Source organism: Nasonia vitripennis (assembly GCF_009193385.2).
Source record: "Nasonia vitripennis strain AsymCx chromosome 4 unlocalized genomic scaffold, Nvit_psr_1.1 chr4_random0003, whole genome shotgun sequence".
NCBI classification, from domain to species: Eukaryota; Metazoa; Arthropoda; class Insecta; order Hymenoptera; family Pteromalidae; genus Nasonia; species Nasonia vitripennis.
This window is the reverse complement of record NW_022279638.1, coordinates 4,216,091-4,239,053: the sequence shown is the minus strand read 5'-3', so window position 1 is coordinate 4,239,053 and position 22,963 is coordinate 4,216,091. Positions and strand designations below refer to the sequence as shown.

Sequence of the window (22,963 nt, the reverse complement as noted above, 5' to 3'; positions counted from 1 at the left end):
ACTGAAGATGGCTCGTGAGCGTGTAAAAAATATTGGTGGGAAAAGTAAAGTTAGTGTTCCACGCATATTGCCAGTTCCCAACAAAGTAGGTGGCTTTCTTCCAGCACTTATTCCACTTTTTGCTGGTATTAGTGCAGTTGGCTCACTTGCAGGAAGAGCTGCAGTAATTACTCAAGCAATAAATAAAGCAAGCACTGCTAAGAAACAAATGGAAGAGCAAAAGAGACATAATAAAAAAATAGAAATGCTGACACTTGGTAAAGAACTATTTTTGAAACCTTATCGAAAAGGTTTCAGTATCTCGCAGAATTCTGAAACAAAATAATAAAAAGTGTAGAGGGGAAAAAAAATTCGATGAAATAAGACTGCCAAAACGTACGCTCACCGACATTGATCTGCTCAAATATGCAAAATTAATGAAAATAATGAATTTTCGTGGAGTTTTTATGCTAAATGCTTTTCCTGCAAATGGCTGAAAATCAGCAATCATAAATCCGGATGATGCGAGTGGATCTGGCACGCATTAGGTAGCTTATCGAAAAAATGGTAAAAAAGTTATTTACTTTGACAGTTTTGGTGATTTACAACCACCTCGGGATCTTATCAACTACTAGAAAGTATCTCAAGTTAAGTGCAATTACCAGAGATATCAAGAATTTTCAACTTCTATCCGTAGTCATCTTTGTCTCAAATTTCTCTGCAATCAGCTCAATCGCAAGGAAAATTTCTGTTTATATAAGAAGAAAACAGCTACCAATTTGATTTAGTCTGCTTAAGATGGTTGTTGAGTCGAACTCTAAGCCTTTCCGGCACCTCCTCAATCCTCGAGACACACTATTTTCCTTCAATAGAACTGGATCTGGACAAAAAATACAGTCAAGGACTTGTTGAGTTGCTGACTTTCAATTCTATACCAAACGTTGACACAAATTGTAATACGTTTTACGTTGGATAAGAAATAGTTGAACTTCCCACTGGCAGTTATAAGATTAAGAATATTCATCGAACTCTGCAAGGTATTCTCGATACTCGAGGTATAAAAGTTAGTATCAAGCCAAATAATAATACGTTGCGAAGTGTTATTATGTGTAGTCATGAAATAAATTTTCGACTGACTGACTCGATTAGTCGTGTGAAATGCTCACTTTTATTATACATCACCATATTCTTCCACCATTTGAGTATTTGTTGACATATATAACGATCAGTAGGATTATATTATTATTATATTTTATTCAATGGTCATTATTATTTTACTATAAAAATACGCTATTAATTAATATCAAAGAAAATTGTAAGAAAACCAATAACAAAAAGAAACACACCTATATATATATATATATATATATATATATATATATATATATATATATATATATATATATATATATATATATACATATTCGATTACGGATTTCGAAGCTTGTTACTAATATTTTAAGCCAACAATCATATGTTATTGCATATTAAATTATAAGAATCAAAATGTACGTATTGGAAAAAAAAAGAAAAAAAATGCTTTCAAAAATTACCATAAGGAGATTACTATTAATAATTATAACTATTATATTACCACTCTTCAAACGCCTATACTATTAACGAATGAATGAATATAAATTAATAATTCAATTAAGTTAAAATCTCGTTATATCAAATAGAAAAGAGAAAATCAAAGTATGAAAAAATAATAACTAACTATAGAATATTGTTGTATTAAACATATTATATTATTGTTAATTCTAAAGATTTAATAATAAATTATATTATCTAATAATAATAATTGAAAGAAAAAAAAGAGAGGAAAAATTTTAACTATATTATGTATCTACGTCTATGAATTAATTATAAAACTATATCATTATAAAACAAAATCCGGAAACTTACCGTGTGAGCGTCAGAGGCTCACCTCAGTACGCTTAGCCTAGGGGGAAGGTGTGAAATGCTCACTTTTATTATACATCACAAACATTTTATAAGAATAAATTTGAACAAAGAGAAATGGACAAAAACTAAAAACTCTGAATTAAAAGTAAAATCGATATTATAAAGATAACGCCTTTCCATAGGAATTTAGGGAGATTAGGCGCTTCGATTCCGAGAAGCGATAAGAGAAAAATTAAGAACAAAGCATTGAAAATATCAAACCCAAGACGACGATACGAGAAATATAATTAAATTCAAAAACCCATGAAGATTTATTAAATTTAAATAATAATTTTGTAAGCGATCGCGAATAAAAAGCAAACCCGTACAATTAAAATCACAATGTAAAATTAGTGATCGCGCAATGCATCCCTCACGATCCGCATAGTACAAATAATTTATCGACAACAAGAAGAAATACTCCCTACAAAAAATGTTAATAATACAACAACGAAGTAACGATAAGAATGACGTTCACGAATGGAAAGAGGAGACAGCAAAGAGAAGAAGCCGCAAAGTCAAGATAAGGAGTTCACGCATAGATTCGCAGAAGGCAATGTGTCCATTACAACCACACGCAGCAGAGTATATGTAATATTACAGCACGAATATGTAATATTACAACACGACAAGAGCACGTGTCCCGAAGCTGAGAAGTCGTCGACATACGTAGCTTAATCCTTGAGATAGGAAAAAAATTCGACGCGTTATTTAAATTCATCGAAAACGAAACAGGAAATCAATAAAAATCTCTCGATAAAATCTTGTGCAAAATGAAAGTATGTCGGACAGCGACGACAATAGAAGCCAGGATCGGAATATAAATAGAACTCGATGCAATCAGGCTTTTGACGCAGATGATATTTTATCAGAACGGGATTTGGATGTAATCACGCGATTTACGGAATTACGCGAAAAAAATACCGAAATCGATCCCGATTTTGAGGACGAGTCGTAGTTATGTCACGGACGAGCCACGGGCTCTCCGGTGGCATCTCCGATGGCGGCTGCTCGCGGCGCATGCAGCGCAGCGTCAGCAGACAGAGCCGGTGCCCGGAGTCTCCTCGGGCAGAAATGCAGCGAATGCACTTCTGCACGCGGAGCCGCTCGCCATCGACGAGTCGCGTCGATGGCGGAGCGGGCAGATCACCGGCGACTACCAAACCGAGCGGAGCTCCAGGTTGAGGGAATAAAGCATCATAAGCCTACTCCAGTTACTTTCTTCATTCGCTCATAGAGCAGGACCTACCCACCATCTATCCGTGACATCTGGCATCCCAAGCGGGGCTCTGTCGCGACATCTACGAGACAGCGCAGAGAAGCAATCCAGCGTACCGCAGATCATTTTGTTTTACGGACCACCAACATCCCAGCGCGCGGAAATTAATTCTGCGGCCCCACCGCAGAGCGCTTCAAGCAGGGAGTTGGGACGACTGAACAAGCGAACAGCCCATAATTAAGGAGCTTTCGCCAAGTGTAGAAATTTACATAGCATAGTCGCCGAGGCTCGAGACAAATTCTCGAGCTCGAAAAAGAATTTTTTTTCGGCCGTCTGGGTCTCGCATTCCCGGCTCTAGCAGTAAGGGAAATAAGCGACGGTCGAACACGCGGGAGCAGACTCTCCGCGAATTGGAGAAGCTCCCGGCTCACATACGCATCAAAGCCCACCTGGGCCCACAAAGCCGACCTTCGGCCCTCAAAGCCCACCTGGGTCAACGAATAGCCATCGGCGCGGACCAGCCGCCGACGAGCTCGAGTACCGCAGACCAGCGGGTAACGCAGCCACCAGCCATCGGCGCGGCCCAGCCGCCGAATTATGCAGTTCAACACGGCAGCCACCGCGCGCAATTCAGTCGTCGGTGCGGACCAGCCAGCGACGCGCGCGACTCATCGAGCAGAACAGAGAAACGTCATCATGCGTGCGTTAGTCGTCGTCATCCTACTGTAAGTCTTTCTCGCCTTTATCTCGAGCAGCTTGGCTTTTCGGTAGTGCAGGCTAAATCCCGCAGAAGTCGCGAACCCGATCCGTAGTAAACTGAAACACGTCGCGGCTTCTCGATGGCACCGACCGGTGTACTCGGAGCGGCCTTGGCATGTGGAAGAAAGGGCATACGAGAGCGGTCGAAAGTGACTCGGAGCATTCCAGAGAGTAGGAAAAGCTCGCATACCAAGGTCTTGAATAGTTCGGTAGAATGACGCCGCGTACAGGGAGAGCGTTCGTGAAAACCGCCAGTCAGTTAGTGTTGGATTCGGACGGTTACGCGTAACGGGGACGAGGCTTTCGGCCCGGGGATATAGGGGATTAGAACATACCACGACATAAAAAGAGCAGTCTGGGAGGATCCGAACGAGCGCAGGAAGGTTCGAGAAAATCGCACGTTTAGGAAAAAGCGTTACGAGGAGAAATACGTCGGCGCGAGCTCGCAGAACCGGGGGGGTTGCTCTCCGCTCATATACGATAAACGAGTTTATCGTGTACGTTCCGCGGTGACGATTGCAGTGCCACAGTATGCGAAATGGGTAGTAGTTTGCGCGGGAAATTCAAAAACTGGACAAAAAATTTTTTTAAATGCTGGAAAGAACTTGTTCTAAATGTATAATATTATTTTTAATTATAAAATTAAGGTTACAATGTGAAAAGAAAGTAATTCTGTAGGTAACTTATTTTTATTACAAAATACAATTTTGGTAATTTCAGATTAGTAATATTTTATACATAGTAACGATAAATTAAACGCTGCCTCTCCAGAATTCCAGCTTGAAAATCTCCCTCTTCGAAAACATGTCTGTCATTATTGGCATGATTTTGTGCTGGAAAGCCAGGACGTATACTGAAAAATAAATATTAACAGAATATCAATTACAATTTTATATCACTTATTTTATTGATTTATTTATCAATAACTTACCCATTTAATCTTCTGAAATTGTGCAAAACAGCACAAGCAAGAATAATCAATGCTACTTTTTTTGGTTTGTATGGTAGTACACGACGTCTACTAATCGCTAGCCACACATTTGAATAGATTCCAAATGTTTGTTCTATTTGGCATCGAGTCCTGGTGTGCTCGGATGTATAGAGAGCTTCTGCTGAACCTTCCGGGGCATTCTGTATTGGGGTCAACATGATAGGGGAAGATGTGTAGCCACTGTCACCTATAATATTAAAATTATAATTCAAAAGATCTTCATTAAAATTAAAAAGTATATTTTGTTTAATTATGGTAACTTACCAAGAAAATAATAACGACCTTCCTCACGAACAATCTGTTGGTCTTCTCGTAGACTTTGTAGTTTCTCTCTTATATCACTGTGCCGCCAAACATGCCTGTCATTATTTGAGCCTGGACATATCCTTATGTTCCGTATAATGTGGTTATCATCGCAAACCTAAAAATCAATGATTAATTATCATTTTCATACCAACAGAGCGTATAAAGTTATTTGTATTCTTGAAACTTACGACTTGTACATTCATAGCATGTGAATGCTTATGATGATAAAAAGCTTCTTCATTCCTTGATGGTCGAACAAATTTCACCACAACACAGTCAATCAAACCTAGAATGTTTGGAATTCTATTATGTTGCCTGAATCTGAAAGAAATTAATGAGAGAAAACTTATCATAGAACAGAAAACTAAACTCAGACATTTACTTGGAAACTTATGGCTTTGAGATGTTTTACCCGTTGCTAACTTGCTGTCTTTCCTCTCTGCTTTCTGGAAATGTGATCCAGTCATCAGCTATCCATGATAAAGCACGCACCACTCTATGCAAACAGCGACTAAATGTTGATCTACCAAGAGGATGTCTGTAGTTATCCCATTTTGGTAACCACCTTGAGCAAAGAACTGCAAAGCTGCAAGGACTTGCAAATGCACAGGGATATAAGATACACCTTGATCGTTGATACCATCTTGTAATATTCTAATGAGATCCAAAGCCAAAGCAGGTGTCATTCTACATAAATAATATAATATTTAGTCAGCGTAATCAATATATGTCACGAACATTCTTTCATAAAACTTTCTTTATATATTTGGTAAGGGTATGATAATCAGGAACTTAATCTAACCTGTATAATTGTCTGAAATGCTCTTCTTCGAGATTGAAAGGGTTTGAACGATCTCTCAAGACTTTCCTTTCCAATTTGATTCTTCTAAACGCTGCTCTTTTTTGACGTCTTTCTCGTAAATCAACTTCATTCTGATTGATATTAAAAAGAAGCAAAGCCACATTCATGTTTTGCAGCATGCACTAGATGTTTCAGTATTATAAATATTTTATCACCCTTTTATCGACACTTAGTTTATTTATATCTACACTTAGTTACTATACTTTCAGAAGTAAAAAATAACCTCCAATTCACATTATGTGTTTTGGAGTAGTGACTGATGCGTTTATTTTGGTTTTCATTCGCGGTCACGCGTGCGTATATGAACACACTATGAATACAGTCTACAGAGTTTCGGGGTCATACACTGCCTATACGTAAACAGTCTATAGTATAGTCTATACACTGACTATACAGCAGTCAGCAAGTCTTGGGCCGCTTGGGCGTAATACACACCGTGTACACATGTATAGTATATATACATATACTTACATATGTATGTGTATCTTTTTGCTCCAAAACCGTTTGCGCTTCCTTGCAGTCGAAGGTTGACGAGTGAGTCGAGATGTATCTACGTCGAACGAATTCTTTACTTAAAGGTTATTTACAGGACAGTATAAATGATTTTTGAACACGTACTTGCTCCAAAATAGCTATAATTGTTGTCCATACTGATAGCAATTAACATGCCGCCAAAGAAGTGAGTATATATTTCAAAGCATTCAATGCAAAGTTAATCTATCTTTTATGTTATACGGATTGAATTTATAATCGTTTCTTAGCTTTCGCAAACTTCTCTATCAATTAGCTCTGAAGCTCGATGCTTACTCATACTTTGTTACTTTAAATATTCAGGAATAGTTTAAAATATTTGAGAGAAAAAAAATTATAAACTCTAACCTATAAGCAAGTATGCGTATTCAAACAAATTCAAAATTTCTTACGTATATTTTTATGTATAGGGCCAAACATGTTATCAAACCTATGACTCATGTCAACAATACTCAATCAGAAATGCTAATTGCTTACATGGAGACACACACATTATTTGCAAGAGGTCAGATAACTGAATTAGGAAGTCGTGGACATGAGAAGTACAAATCTATGTGGGAGAAATTAGCCATTAAACTTAATAGCAATGGAGAAGCAAAGAAAACTGCGGCTTTATGGGAAACTGTAAGTACATTGTACTAATATAAAACTCTTCAACATGATTGATCCAAATGTTCATTTAATTTTATTTTCCTAACTTTTAAATATTTTAATACGGTCGTTTTGTTTTCAGTATTGGAAAAGTTTAAAACTTTCTGCAAAAAAAAAACAAAGCAGAATACATCTGCTCTATAAAGAAGACTGGGAATGATAAAATTGTTAACTTAACAGACATGAATGAACGGATTTCTGATATATTCGGTCCTTATGGCACAGGTTTGAGTGTCATACCGGAGGTTGGAGTGAGAAAGGCCAAAAGTATAGTAAGAGGTATTTGAAAACGATGATCATTATAAAAATATCATTTTTATATGGATTAACAGCAATTTTGTTTTTTTTTTTTGTAGGTAAAAGACCTATTGCGGTAAAGCCAAATATGAAATTGTCAATTCCTGATCTGCAAATTCTGCAAAATCAGAGACTACAAGGATTTCAATTATTTCAACTATCAATGATTAAAACAATAAGGAGGTTGAGTCGAGTGCTATTGGAGAGAGTAATGTAAGTATTGTCATAAAGTTAAAAATATTTTTTTATAGATGCTATTCGATTATGTTGCAAATTAAATTCACTCTTCGACTCAAACCACGAGAAACAATTTTTGTGATTTCCAAAAACATGATCAAGGGTTTTTTTTTCTAATGCTTATATTGAAAGATTGCAAATGACAAGCCTTCAGTCTCGACTCAATTCGAATATTCGCGCCATGGCGCTCTACGACAAAAATTATCGATCGCGACTAACCTAACCTTCATCATTACCATAACGCGCCAAGATACGGAGAGTCGAGATTCATTTGTTTTCAAAAAAATTTTATTATACAAAGGTTTTCGAAAACACGCTATTCGCATCATTGTTGAACGAGAGCATTTATTAGGAGACAAAATGTCGAGGGCGTAAGTTATTACTTTTCAATAAACATTCAACTTAAATAGAAAGTATAATCTGTACTACCATTATTAATAATTATTTTAAATATGCATTGACTTAGTTAATCTGCGAATCTTAATTAATCTCAGAGTAGTGTCTTTTTCATAACCTTCAAGCACATGCTACTGCAAATTATTGCATTACTTATTTGAAATTTTTCTTATTTGCAGTCACCGACATATAATTTTTATTCATATTAACTTCAATATCAATAAATAAAGGGAATAAACAGTGTGAATAAATCACATGCTTATATTTAACTAATAAGATTCATTTGAACTCTTATGGTTAACGTCAAGCCAAAATTGTTGATGAAAATCATAAATTACAGCTTTCATCAATAATTATTTCTAATTCTAATAACTTTTTATATTTTGCAGAACCAAGCAACGATCAAACAAGGTGCAGATAATGTTCCTGGTATCTTACATGGAAAGAAACCAAGTATTCGCACAAGATAATGAGCGTACCCAGGAAGTTGTTCGTGAGAAGTGGAACGAATTAGCTGACAACCTCAATGCTATAGGCCCACATCGCTCAGTTGAAAGTTGGCAAACTGTAAGTACGGTTTATGCATAATTTTGAATATAATGAATTGCACGTACATTACATTTTTTAATTTTTAGACATGGGATCATCTGGTGCGCACTGCCAGAGAAGCTAATGATGATATTGATATCGGTATCAGCAGCACCCAACTGAATGAAACTGACAAGAAAATACTACGGGCTATGTGTATACCTGAATTTCATCCAAGAAACTCTGTTCATCAACAAGCAAACAGTGTTGCTTCTTTGACTAGACGTCAAGATATTGCTCAGTCTTCACCTCATCAATCCACCTATAATAATCCTGTTGATAATAGCCAATATGCTCCATCAACATCTCGTCAAGGAGATTACGAACCAGACTATGATTCCTCGAGGTCTTTTCTGACTAGTACTCAAAGAAAGAGCATTGATTTGACTAGAGACGAACCCCCAACTAAAATAAAAAAACAAGGTATTTTTTCTAATATTTACTTACAATTAAATATTTTTTATAACATTATTCTGTGATAGTTAATTAATTTTTTTCATTTGATTTTTTAGATAGGCTTGAGTACCAGTTAGAGATGGTCAAAGAGAGTAATCTCATTATTTCAAATTTATCAACAGGATTACTCCAGTGCTTTCAAAATCAAAATGTAATCCTGGAAACAGGATTTGCACAAATTACAAGTGCAATGGAAAAGCTGTGTACTGATATCGCTGCTGCATTTATGCAGCTTAGAACAGGTCCACAAGTTGAAAAAGCTACCGAAGACTTAGAGATTGACAAAGATATCGAGTATAACACAGAGTATCTAGATCCTGAATATGAATAACTATTATTTTATAATAAGAGATTTTTAAGCTAACATTTTGGAGAAGCAGAGTTTGTATTTCGGTTGTACAAAATTATATTAAAATTGTATTTTGTACAAACTTGTACTCATTTATGAATAAAAGTTCTAAAAAATAATTATTTTCTTTAGGAATTACCTTTATTTTAACATAAGAATATTTAATAACAATGAAATAACTTTATATATTTTATAAAAATTCATTACATTCTTTCTAGCATTTTTTGACTATTTTTTTTGTCCAAATTTTGAATTTCCCGCGCAAACTACTACCCATTTCGCATACTGTGGCAATGCAATCGTCATCGCGGAACGTACACGATAAACTTGTATATGAGCGGAGAGCAACCCCCCGGGTGATAAACCCAATGGCCAGAAGGCAACGGCCACCCGTCGACTCGTCGAATAGAATGCAGCAGTCAGCAGCACAACCATGGGCCCCAATTCCGTCCAATTACGACGGAATCGCCCAAATCGCGCAGCCGCGGGAGCCGACGCCGGCACGCCAGCCTGGCGTACGGGTGGCCGAAACTATCGCAGCGGGAACGAATCGCCCGAAATATAACCAGCGCGTAAAAAGCCTTGTAGAGTCACGCGTAAGTTCGGGCAGTGGTAGTGAGTCCAGCGATTCCGGTAGAAGTCGACGCTCCGAGCGAAGAGCATTTGTGGTCGAGAATAATGGTGTCGACCAGCTCACGATAACGCTTAGCATAGATCAGCTGAAGACATTGATCGAGCAGGGCACGACGGGCAATGGAATCGAGCGTAGAAGCCATTCGAGCGGCAGCCGCGACAGTCGCGGGCACCGTAGGAGCGAGCGCGACCGCGCACGGCAAAGAAAAACCAAGCGAGACGAACGCGCGAACGAGCGCGAGGAGAGGCTGGAAGCGTTCATAAAGGACACACCCGAAGTACGTGAGCGCGAGAGCCGTGCGAGGACCAAGAGAACGGCGGATTCCGAGAAATCCGGGAAGCCGGGGCAAGTGTCACCGGCCCGTCCGAACCGAGCCATCAAGAAAAAGAAATCGGGGGTCTCGCGGCGAGTGGACAGCCGCCCAGCTCATGGCCCTCGCGCCCACGCACGCATCCGCAATCGGTCAAATTCAAGCCCTCGCAGACCAGCGCAGCGCTCCCCCCGTAGAAACGTAAACGCGGTAGAGCAAGTCCGCTCGGACACGGAGTCCGAGTTCGAGCTCGACAGCGAGCCCGACGACGCGTCTGACCATGGCTCATTCGCCACGCTTAGCGATGAATCGAGTACCGAATTCAGCTACAAATCAGAATCCGAAGTAGATATCGGAGCCGGTTATATCTCAGCAAGTGAATCAGACGGCGACTCCGTTAGCAGGACGCCAGCAATCGTTTTCGAGACGGCGAGCGAATGGGAGGACGATTACTTCCAACAAAGAGGCGTTAGACGTGCTAATCCCGCCAAGAATGAAAGGACGCGCAAATACGGATCGAAGCACGCAAGCTCGCCGGAAAATGAGATACGAAGTCGCGGCGATAAGAGCTTACGGAACAGCGATGATAAAAGCTCGCGAAATAGTCCGAATAAAGACAAGGGTAGACGTAGTGGACGCGAGCCGATCCGACGAGAGCCACCGCAGCGCGAGCCATCGGATGGCGAGAAACGACGCCCGCCGGACGATGGATCGAATAAGAAACGTTACCGCGCGTCGGACGATGAGTCGGGCAGTAGACAAAATCGCCGAGATGAATCACCACCTCACGAGCCGCCCATGGAACGAGTAACCGCGATTTGGTCTGAAAATAAGTCGTACGAGCCAAAAATTCCGTTCCATCCTTTGTCCCGTATTTCGACGGCGATCCCGATAACCTTAATCTATTTTGCAATGCGATCCGCGACGTCATGAGCTCATACAGTCAAAACCACGAGAAATACATGCTTTTGCACATCGCGAATAGACTGAAAGGAAAAAGTACAGAGGGGTATCGCGCGAGAATAGCCAACTATACTTTCGTAGAAAAGCTTCTCCACGATCTCACGCTGCATTTCGCCAACATCGGTATCGCGGATCAAATCCACGCGCAAATAAGAGCCATTAATCAGTATCCGGACGAGCCAGTGGGCGATTACGGTTTACGCGTAGAAAAATTATACAACCGGTTCATGACAATTGTAAATTCGGCCCCGGACCTATCCCTGGCGGACAGAGAGGCTAGGACTCGTCACGCGAGAGAAGACGTGCTAGAGCAATTCCTATTCGGGCTGAAGGCGCCGCTAGATCACCTAGTGCGCAGTAGATCTCCGAAAGACCTAGGCGCCGCAATAACGGCGGCTTTCGAGTTCGAGGGGAAACAGAGTGGCCGAAATGCGAGCCGCACTGTAACCCCGCCCATTCGTCGCGCAGGTTCGTAGGGCCACGGCGGAGGAGGTCGACACTAGGAAGAATCAGCAGCGCGAGTCAAACCCGGGAAATTCGGGGGAGGCCCAATCTCAAGAACAGAAACCGAAAGCTAGACCCCACTGCTGTTATTGCGACAGGACGGGCCATGCGGTGGAGAGCAATCTGTTAGTCAAACACGCGGCCCAAAAACTGATCGCAAACCCCGACAAGAAAAACGGCGGGGGGCCTGATAATAAAAAATCGGGTGGCGGCAACAACGACAATCCGAGTTCTGGTAATAAACGCGGTAACGGAAAATTCAATAAAAAGAGAAATCAGAATCACCGTACTAAAAGTCGCTCGGACGAATCAAACGATAGGAACGAGGGAAACCTCGGCGGAGACCGCGGCAATGAGCAAGCTGAGGATTTAAACTAGACACACTTTCGACACGATCCTCAAGCGTCGAGCGTGAGTCTAGCGAATCGGAAAATAATACCGAGCGGGAAAATGAGCAACATTTAATTTCGGCAAAAATCAAGTTTCTAACCGCGGGCAGACAGCCACCGGTCGTCACCGTGAATTGCCCGCAATTATTAAAAAGATCGGGTAAATTCTACGCGGATTCCGGCGCAGATATTTCGGTCGTAAAAATCGGGGAGCTAGCACCCGGTTATCCGTACGAGGCACAGAAAATAGTTAAAGTGCAGGGGGTGACAGCGGGTACCGCGTAGACGCTCGGTCAGGCAGTTATACAACTGCAAGGGCTAGTCTGCAACGTCCAAGTTGTGCCCAACGATTTCCCGGTTGAAAACTCGGGAATCATTGGCTGGGACGTAATCGACACCCATGACGGATGTGTCGATGCAGCAAGCAAAACCCTAAAACTCGGTGGCGTTACTTTGCCATTTGAGTCTGACGAGCAGATCACCATCCCAGCACCGGTTAAAATGCTTATAAGCGCGTGCGTCCGTAATAACGATACGAAGGAAGGGTGGGTCCCGCTGATGGGCTTACACCCGAACCTGTTATTCGTGAACTTCGTATCCAGAAATATCAATGGTCGAATCATCGCGTACTGTATCAATATCGGTGACGCGGACGTGTCTATCCCAACACCTACGGTAGAATTGATTGAAGCCGATGAGGACGGCTCTGCCGAAAATGTTGCAAAATTTTCCGCTAATTTACACCGCATGTTTGAATCTAACAAACCGGAAAAATATCGAGAAGTTCTCCACCTGAATAATAGGCTGCAGGAGAACGCCGAAGCTAGGCGCGCTAGGGTCGATGAAATCATGGGGCTGGCGGACCTCGAAGGGTGCAACGCGGAGGAAAGGGAATACATTCGCGAGATTGTCGATGAATATGCGGGAGTATTCGGGCTAGACGGCGAACCGCGACTCACCTGCTGCAGCACAAAATAGTGTTGAAATCCAACAAGCCGATTAGAAATCGTAGATTCCGCTTTCCTCCTGCGATTAAAGAGCACATGCTCCGCGAATTAGCTAAGCTCCGAGAGCAGGGCATCGCGGTGCCTTCGAACTCAAATTACTCGTCATCGCTCTGGATAGTTCCAAATAAACCGGACGCGAACGTGAATAAAAGGTTCCGCTTAGTTACCGATTTTCGGACCCTTAACGAGGAGACGGAGGGCAGCTGCCATCCCTTACCCTTCACGAGCGATATTCTCGAACACCTAGCCGCGGCTAATTATATTACAGTAATGGATCTTAAGAAGGGTTACCATCAAATCGAGATGCACCCCGATTCCGCGCACTTAACGGCTTTCTATGCTCCCGAGAGCAACCATGGTAATCAGCTGTTGCAATTCAACAGAATGGCCATGGGTCTCAAAGAGGCAACGATAACGTTCACGAGAGCGATGTCACTGGAGATGGCTGGGTTGCAAGGCGACGAGGTCGAGATTTACCTCGACGACTTGATGGTTTTCAGCGAGACCCTCGATAGGATCGACTCGATCGCGAAAACTGAGCGCTTCCTACGGAAAAGACGGATCGGGTAGGTAGGAAAGAAACTCGAAACCTGAAAAATCCGCCGACGGTCAAAAGTGCGCACCTAACGAAAATTCCGCGACGAATTGTAACGCGAATAAAGCTAGCGAGTCTCAGTTCGAATTACCATCCGAAACCGAAGGCCCACTTGAGGACTTTTCGGGTATACCACGGAATTACGACAGGAGAGCCGCCCCGTCGGACGAGAATTCGTCAGCAAGTTCAGGCAACGTCTGCATGTATACACACTTACGCAAGAAGCAATGCGCGGAACCGCACGCGAAGCTACGCCGATCTGACAATATTCCCAGCGTACCGCCAGGAAATTGTCTATTCTACTCACCGATGAAAGTACTCAAGCTCGAAACATCAGCGACCGGCCTCAGGCGTAGATTACTCACATCGTCCATGCTAAATTCATGCGGAGAACCGGCCGAAGCGGAAAGAATTTTAAAATCAAAAACCGAGTACGGCAACATTGACTGCGCGTTTATTTTCGCAAGCGAGTTCAAGGTTAATATCTGCGTTCATTACGACCTTCCGGGAGAGACGCGCATTTTCTGCCGTATCATAGTGCCGGGAGCATCGGAAACGATACACCTAAACCTTACCGGGCAGCACTTTACGCCTTACATGCGTAGAAACACCAAATACCGCGAAAGCCCACACGCGATTCGTCCCCATCGAGCGGCGAGGAAAGCGAGAGCCCTAAGTCTCCGATTTTGGGAAGAAAGAATCGTGAAAATAAAAAGGCGCCGCGCAAGAGCGTACGTCCGGGTAAAGTCGGTAGTAAAAATCACGGTGATATGCAGGATGAAGTGGCCTCGGGAGATAGGGATGCGCCATTACTGGAAGAGGCGACCCGTTCGCCGTCACCTAAAAATAAGTCAGACGTCGGAAATGACTCGTCCATGAATTTCTCGCTACTTGTGGATAGAGACTCGCTAAGCGCAGCCAAGTCCCCGGAATCAAGCTTCGAACTTAACTTCAGCGAAAACCGAACTGGCGAGAGTCCCGCCAAGGTTGCAGCTCAGCACAACTCGGATCCGCCACAAAGTGCCGTAAATGCTTGGTCAGCTGCGCGCGACGTCCGTAGCGAGAGCGATGCAGCGACGGCCGCCAGCGTGGGCGCCAGCGCCGTCGCAGCTGCTTTAAGCAATAACAAAATGAAGCGCTATGTAGTTGCATGAGCGAGGCCCCCGCGAGAAAAGCCCCCATGGGCGATTCCCGCTGATCAGGAGCCCCCTCCGTTTATTCACATGCAATCGTATAATGAACACCCGTTTCGCTTCGAGGAAAACTTAGTCTACCTGATCTCGGCAGATAAATTAATTTCTACCGAGATACAGGAGGCGTTGATCGAACGGGGATATTTGGACCCGAACGTTTTAGCCGAAAATGAATCTAAGCTAGGCGAAGTCAACATAACCGAATGGAAAGGGTTCAAACTTGTCGGGGTGTACATAAAAAGTTTTTTTGAGGACCGCCCGTTGCGCGCGGACCTGAATAAATGCCTGCGCATATTGAAACGCGTAGTAGTGAAAGAAAATATACGCAGCTTCGCCGTAATCCGGGACGTCGCTATGCTCACGTTGTCCGAATGGTCTAATTTTATAGAGCTATTTGATAAAATCTTCGCGAATAAGCTCATCGTCGCGGTTCTTTATACAAATAATTTACCGGTACCCCCGGTAACTGAACGATTTAAATTAATCAAGGAATACTAGGAGGCGGCGATGGGGGACACAGGGGCGTGTCAAAAACATACAGTAAAATCGCTTCGGATTTTTACTGGCGTAATATGCGTCCGGACATAAATCAATTCGTCGCAAGATGCGCTACGTGTCAGAGCAACAAATTGGTTAAAGAGTAGAAACGCGATTTCCGCTTCTCATTAGCAATACGCCATCCACCCCCTTCGCGCAAATAGCCTTAGATTTTTATGGCCCTCTAGAGGTAACGAGATGCGGCTACACATACATTTTGTCCGCGCAGGACATGCTGACAAAATACACAATTTTGACACCGATAAAACATGCCAATGCGGAGGAAGTCGCGCGTGTGCTCACCGAAAAAATAATTTGTATTTTCGGGCCACCAGCCGCGATCGTGACCGACCAGGGTACCAGTACACATTTTCAAACTAAGGTACTCGAAGAACTCGTGAGAATTTTCGGAATAATGAAATGTTGTACCACGGCATACCATCCGCAAGCGAATGGCTCCATTGAACGGATGCACCATACGCTCACGGAATACCTGCGGAAGTACGTTAGAAATACCGACGAATGGGATGTCTGGACCGCGATTTGCCAGCACGCGTATAACTGCACGGAACACGAGAGCACCCGCTACACTCCGCACGAGCTACTGTTTGGCATAAAACCCAGAACGACAACGCCATAACGTATAATGAGTACATTAATGACATGACTCTTAATCTTACGGCCCTGCAAACGATGGCTGCGATGAACTTAGTTCAATCTAAATATAAATCAAAGCATTACTACGACCGGAAGCGAAATTCAAAGCATTTCCGCGAGGGTGAAATAGTCTTTTTTCTTAAAGAACCGAAAAAAGGGAAATTCGCGAAAGAGTTTAACGGACCCTTCGAAATAATCGGTATAAATAGAAAAATGAATAACGTTACGATTAAAAATGACGAAATGTCAAAAATAGTGTATATAAATAAATTGGTACGACCAAGCGCACTAGCTAGGGAAGCTGACTCTTCAGCGGTGGATCCCGAGGAGTAGGACGTTTTTTTTACTGTTTTTTTTTGCGCGTCCCCGGACGAGGGCCGCGCAATAAAACAAAACGTCCTTGTACTCCCGAAACGTGCCTCACGCAATGTAAAGCCGGCTGCTCCGGATTTTCATACCGAAAATCGTTGACCAAAGGTTTTGGTTTCAGGCTTCGTGCACACATCTGCGAAGGGGCAGTCGATCCGCAGCCCAGTAGCGGCCCAGGCCGATTTATTCACCGTTAAAGGAGAACTTGGGCTTAATCACGGAAAAAATCGCACCCCTCGCGACATCCAGTACGGACTGGAAGATTATTCAAAAAACCGATTTGCGACCTTATTTTAAAGCAAGCAAAAAACTCGTAGAACACTTAACGAGCATCATTCGCGCCTGCACGTCTCGGTGCGATGCCGACGGCTTGATCGAGGAGGTCAGCATAGACGCTCGCCAGGCCGAACGCGTCATAAACTTAGTCCTAACGCACGGCGAGGGCGAAGGGCCCCATCGTGCTCGACGGTCCCTGCTCCCGTTTATCGGCTCAATTCACAAATTCCTGTATGGCACATTGACCGAAGCCGACGAGGCCGAAATACAGGAGGCAGTGAAAGCGATCGCCGAGGACACGCGTAAAACCGCGGCCCTCCTCGCAAACCAAACAGAGATCTCGGTAATCCCGGTGATGAAGGTGTCAAAAATAACAATTATGCTATCGAACGGCCTCCTGGTCTACGTGGTGGCCATTCCGCTACTCGACATTGAAAAATTTAACTTATTTAAAGCTTCGCCGGGTGCAGCAGATATTGAATGCGTCGAGCATCGCCGCGTATATCTGGCCGGAGCACAGTTATTTTGCGGTAAGCGATTCGAACCGCACCTACATGCCTCTGTCAGCAGAAAGAGTCACGAAGCTGTGCAAGCTGTAATATTTTAATCGCGGTAAATCCAGAACCCATGCGAGAGATTCAGGACAGCGCCGCGTGCGGAATAAAAATAGCTTCGGGGCATCCGGTCGAAGATCCGAACCATTGTGATATTAGAATTAAGCAGCTAAGAGACACGTTTTGGCTTAGATTATACAAAGCCAATACGTGGATCTACGCCACAAGATGGCCAGAGGACATTTTCATCCAATGCTTACGCGCTGAACAAATAGCCACCCGATTATTAGGCGCGGCCATACTCGAACTCCACTAAGGATGCGCGGCTCACACGGGCAATGCGCGACTGACGGCATCTCGGTCGTTCACCGTGCGAGTAAACAAAACAACCTTCGAAACAGTCCAGTTTAACGTTTCTAGAATAATCGCGAGTTTAAATGCATCGGCGAGCTCAGAAGCGGATTTTGAGCAAGCCATAGCGAGCGAGACCGCCTACCGCGCCAAAAATTTGCACGGCACTGACCTCGAGAATTTAAAAGCCGGGACGGGCCTATGCGAAATCGCGAACAAAGCTCGGGAAATCGCGCAGAGAAAAGCCACGGCGTTCGAGCTAAAGAATTTTAGCAATTATTCAAGCATCTTCGGATGCTCATCGTGGTCCATGATAGGCGCCCTCGTAATCGCGATCGGACATATGGTGTTTTGTACGCTACCGCGCGGGTAAACCCATGCGTGATCTCATGAAACAACAGAAAACAATCATACATCTGGAAATGGCGCGCGAATTCCGCCGGAATCTAGCCGAATCATCGACGTAATATTCACCGTTTTATTAATACCGATTAACTCCCCTGGTAGGAAATCAACGAGCAAAATCATCCAAAGGTTAATTTTAGTTGATCATATTTGTAAGATTTTAATATAAAATTCACAATAAGTTTTCGCTAAGATGTCGGCAAGGCGTTTCTATTTTACCGTTTAGTGAGCAGTTTTAAGTAGAAAGCTGTTTTCCCTAGCTTCCAGCATCCATACGTATGGTCGCACGGCTTTATCCGCAGCGTAAGAGCCGGTGTGCACTACCGTGAGCCGGCTTACGAGTCGCCGCGGCATAAAAGCAGTAAAAACTTACCTGTCCATGTCGCGCGCAGAACACCAGGAAGCGGCGAGAAGTCTTATCGGGTAGGAGCCAGTAAATGCCGCCAAGAGGCGGCATGCCCCACGGTGGCCGCTTCGGCACCTGCGCCGGACCATAATAGTCATCGTGATGCACTGCCGAGAAAATCGAGATACTTAGCGCGCAATCAATAGCGTATATTTAAGAAAGTCATGCTAAGAGAAGAGAGTACTTACTTCGCCGCAGTACTGGCACCCGAGCATTTCTACGAACGGGACACGCACCTCTAGGTGATCCTCGGTGCCCTCCGGGCACATGTAGAAACCCGCATCCGGATGACAAGGGACGGCCGGTCCATGCCGTAGACACCATCGGCGCGATCTATCGCGCTGATCCGGGGTGACCACCGGCGGCAGGAGCTCCCGCATACGGCGAAACCGCAGCGAAAGGGAGTCCGGAAAATTATTTTTCTTTCTCGCACAAAGCAGGGGACGTTGCCAGCGCGCTTATTTGCTTTATTATAGTAAAAGAAAGTAATAAAATCGAAAAAGCCAAGCTGTCCTAAGCGAGAAAGGCGAATGCCTTCGCGGCGCGGCGGAATAATAAGCCTAAAATATTTAGTTCATAAGAGTGCATTAGCCTGTATCGCGCAATGCAATATGTTCATTGTTTCTTTTGGTTTCAGCTTCACGTAAAGCCATCGGCGCTATATTGTTTTAATTTTATAATATACAATTCGTTGGCCTTGGACGGGTTAATGTTAATTAATGTTAGGTAATGATATCATAATTTTAATATTCTATGCATACAGATGATAACAATACGCAGTTGTAATAGTACGTATGTAAAAGAGCTCCGCTTCGCAGATCCATGTAAGGCAGCAGCGGCTGCTAACTACCACACGCGCTTACAAGAACACACACACAAAATACTTATTGCGACTTTCACAAATCAATAAGAGGTTTGGATTAGAATCCAATTCGCTAGGGATTATAATCGATGCATATTAGCTATGCACCTGGCATCCAGGGACACAAAATTTGAAATAGAAATTAGAAAAGAAGAGAGATTCATGCTAAATTCAAGTATAAACATGTAAAATAGAATCTAAATCACTACATTGAAATAGTTAAATTAAAGTAAATTCATACACTAGCGCAGAGTGCGCCCTCGCGCACTCCGAAGCTTATACCCGAGCACTCTAGGCACGGCTAACTCTGTTTTTCTTTTGGGTGTCGAGGTCGATCACCCGCGCGGCCTCGGACGTGTCACGGACGAGCCACGGGCTCTCCGGTGGCATCTCTGATGGCGTCTGCTCGCGGCGCATGCAGCGCAGCGTCAGCAGACAGAGCCGGTGCCCAGTGTCTCCTCGGGCAGAAATGCAGCGAATGCACTTCTGCACGCGGAGCCGCTCGCCATCGACGAGTCGCGTCGACAGCGGAGCGGGCAGATCACCGGCGACTACCAAACCGAGCGGAGCTCCAGGTTGAGGGAATAAAGCATCATAAGCCTACTCCAGCTACTTTCTTCATTCGCTCACAGAGTAGGACCTACCCACCATCTATCCGTGACAGTTATAAACGAGTCGAACATAGCTTATCAAAGTATAATTTAGAAACCTCTTATACTTTGCACAAACCTCGAACGCTAGCCCGTCAATCCCGGAATCTTAGGCGAACCGTATTTAGCGAATATCGGGAAAAAGAATTAGACGGTAGTACTGAGGGAATCTCTGTTCGCAAACCAAAAAGATTTTTACGCCTTTGAAAAAACGTTCCCCTCCGAAACCGTTTCGTTTACGACCCTCTGTGTTAAAAACACAAAAGTCGGATAAGCCGAACTCGGGCGGTGACACAGCCCTCGGACTAACCGAATCTCCAGTGACTCCGCCCTTCTTTTCAAATCTCGATCACAAGCAACAAAAAAATTTTGCCGCTGATTTAACCGGCACTATTTGGAAATCAACAGTAGAAAACCGGGAGAAAAGTTTATTAAACGGAGCAGTCCCCGAGTCAAAAATCTCAGAATCCACCACAAATAAAACCACGAGTGATTTTTCAAACAATTTAAAAATTAATAAGACTATCGCGTTTATTGCAAGTGAGACGAATTCGCTAGCATACAAGAACTCTGTAAATAATTTAAATTTTGTAGAATCAACGAAGTCAGTAGAGTCACCGGCAAATAAACAAATAAAAAAATTATTCAAATATCCGTTAACTGCGTCCAAGGAAGACATCGTGCAAGAAACTAAGTATTTACGCGAAAAATTTATAAGCAATTTAAAAACTTGATTAAGCCCTTGTATAAAAAGGAAGTCTTGGACGAATATTTCCAAAGCTCCGCACATGCGGATGAGTTAAGCGAAAAACTCAGAAGCGGAGAGAAATTTTTAAACGTATACTATTTTATTTGCCGTCGGATCACATCTCTTTGGGGAGTAACTGCATTAAAATCTAGTCCTTGCGACAATACTAAGGCTGCGGAAACAAACGATGAGTATTCTACTTCCACGGGAACTCTTATACATCCAAAACTTAATAATATTTTTAAAACCCGTTTAGAGTTTGACGAAAGAGAGGGCGAAGTCAATAGTGAAAACATGGCTCCACAAGTAAAAGGGATCTCTCTCAAAGATACCCTTGACTTAATTCCGCGCTTTAACGGATCAAACATACCTTTCACATAATTTATTGACGGCTGCGCAGAAGCTCGGGACATACTTCTCGCGGGCAATGAAGAGGACTGCGCACGCCTTATTCATTTGCGACTTTTCGGTGACGCGTTATCATGTGCGAGAGGGGGTACGTTTAAAACCATTGGTAAAGTAATAAAATCTTTTGAAACGAACTTCCGATCATCAAAAACCTATCATGAAATTTCGGGCGAATTAGCGAGAATCAAGCAGCGTCCATCGGAAAGCGTAGTAGTGTATTCGAATCGATTGCGCATAGTCGAAAAAGAGATAAAATAGCGGCAATTCGCGAAGAACGATCTTCAAGTAAAGATGATGCGTTCTTCACAGGACTTGATAAAGGTTGCATTAGATTTTTCATATGGGGGTTAAGGTGGGAAATTCAGACACGAATGGGCAGTCCCGCCACACTCCAAGACGCGCGTGAAAAAGCAATTGAAATTGAGCGAGATTTCGCGTATACGGGCGAGGATGACGAAAATATCAGACGGGAAGCCTAAGCTAAGCCTAAAAAGAACTCGACGCGTAAATATAGTAGAAACCATCTCAGAATCAACGTGCAATTTCTGTAACGAAACGGGTCACGCCGCTACGAATTGTCTTAAATTTTGTTTACAATTAAGCAATAATCGTTCTCAACAACCGAACTGGAATCCAAACAACAATCGCGATAACAGACAACCGTGGTTCAATAGAGTAGATAATTCAAATTGGCAAGAGAGGAATCAACGAGACACAGGTCAAAGTTTCGCGAACGGACCGCGATTTAATCGGCCCAACGGAGAAAATAAATTTATTCCCGCTTATAATCGCAACAATGATATCCGACAATATAATACAAATGATTGGAACTCCCGAAATGATAATATGCATCCGGGATATCGTGATAATAATTTCAACACAAGTAACAATCGAGGTTTTATCGGGACTAACCGTTATAATCAAAATAACAATACTGAGGGTACATATAATAATGCGAGATTCAATACTCCAAATTCTAAAAGGCCAAATTCTAATTTATCATCAACAATTACTTGTCATTATTGTAATAAATCCGGACATTTTAAAAGAACTTGCTTTAAATGGTTGAGAGACACGCAAGAAGGGAATTCGCCGTTGGGAAACGAGCGTGTCATCCCTCGTACGCACGGAGAGGCTGCCACTCCGATTACGCGCCGACTCCGGGAATTCAGGGGCCGAACTTATCCTCTACGAGACCACCGTCAACTTGAATAAAACAAACGATAAATACAAAAAAAGAATAAAAAACTCACGATAAATTCGTGAGAAAAAATAATAGTCAATTATGATGGTTTGACGATTTGTTTTCGTGTAGTTTCCGATGAATTCCCAATTAAAGAAGCAGGAATATTAGGTAGTGATTTCTCCCAAGAAACCAGCGCAAAAATCTGTTATAAGAAAAATTGTCTCGAGTTGGCAAATATAGAATATCACTTTCTTAACATGTGACGAGACTAGCTCGTCTTCACTGTGCACGGAATCCTCGCCTCGCTCTCGTTACTGGAGTCGCCCCAATGGCAGTAATTGCTAATATTTTGGGTGATTGTAGTAGTAACCAGAGGAGAGAGGAGTCGTGGCCA

At 43.0% G+C, this 22,963-nt stretch overlaps 3 protein-coding genes across 3 annotated transcripts; 2 read left to right on the top strand and 1 right to left on the bottom strand.

The window, feature by feature from the left end:
* Positions 1-4,560: 4,560 nt before the first annotated feature.
* LOC116417031 (putative nuclease HARBI1) lies at positions 4,561-5,688 on the bottom strand. The gene is made up of 4 exons (XM_031928062.1): positions 5,387-5,688; positions 5,157-5,313; positions 4,833-5,079; positions 4,561-4,754 (listed from the first exon to the last, which is right to left on the bottom strand). Exons 1-4 carry the CDS (start codon positions 5,663-5,665, stop codon positions 4,634-4,636), a joined length of 804 nt encoding a protein of 267 aa, XP_031783922.1. The 5' UTR covers positions 5,666-5,688; the 3' UTR covers positions 4,561-4,633.
* A 1,410-nt stretch (positions 5,689-7,098) lies between these two features.
* Positions 7,099-9,684, top strand: LOC100679570. Its single transcript, XM_008203819.3, has 6 exons — positions 7,099-7,215; positions 7,325-7,521; positions 7,599-7,752; positions 8,562-8,739; positions 8,808-9,183; positions 9,273-9,684. The coding sequence occupies exons 2-6, from the start codon at positions 7,425-7,427 to the stop codon at positions 9,545-9,547; spliced, it is 1,080 nt and encodes a 359-aa protein (XP_008202041.1). The 5' UTR covers positions 7,099-7,215; positions 7,325-7,424; the 3' UTR covers positions 9,548-9,684.
* A 249-nt stretch (positions 9,685-9,933) lies between these two features.
* On the top strand, positions 9,934-12,354 carry LOC103315363 (DEAD-box ATP-dependent RNA helicase 42-like). The gene is made up of 2 exons (XM_008203818.1): positions 9,934-11,316; positions 11,941-12,354. The coding sequence occupies exons 1-2, from the start codon at positions 9,934-9,936 to the stop codon at positions 12,352-12,354; spliced, it is 1,797 nt and encodes a 598-aa protein (XP_008202040.1).
* Positions 12,355-22,963: the final 10,609 nt, after the last annotated feature.

Bases quoted from the DNA above. Each gene is read 5' to 3' on its own strand.
- LOC116417031 (XM_031928062.1), bottom strand. From the start codon at position 5,665: ATGACTGGATCACATTTCCAGAAAGCAGAGAGGAAAGACAGCAAGTTA. The intron at 5,080-5,156 runs GTAAGTTACCAT...TTAATATTATAG, and splicing joins AGGTCGTTATTATTTTCTTG to GTGACAGTGGCTACACATCT. The intron at 4,755-4,832 runs GTAAGTTATTGA...TTTATTTTTCAG, and splicing joins AATTTCAGAAGATTAAATGG to TATACGTCCTGGCTTTCCAG.
- LOC100679570 (XM_008203819.3), top strand. From the start codon at position 7,425: ATGAATGAACGGATTTCTGATATATTCGGTCCTTATGGCACAGGTTTG. The intron at 7,753-8,561 runs GTAAGTATTGTC...TATATTTTGCAG, and splicing joins GTGCTATTGGAGAGAGTAAT to AACCAAGCAACGATCAAACA. The intron at 8,740-8,807 runs GTAAGTACGGTT...TTTAATTTTTAG, and splicing joins CAGTTGAAAGTTGGCAAACT to ACATGGGATCATCTGGTGCG.
- LOC103315363 (XM_008203818.1), top strand. From the start codon at position 9,934: ATGGCCAGAAGGCAACGGCCACCCGTCGACTCGTCGAATAGAATGCAG. The intron at 11,317-11,940 runs GTAACCGCGATT...TTCGTCGCGCAG, and splicing joins ACGAGCCGCCCATGGAACGA to GTTCGTAGGGCCACGGCGGA.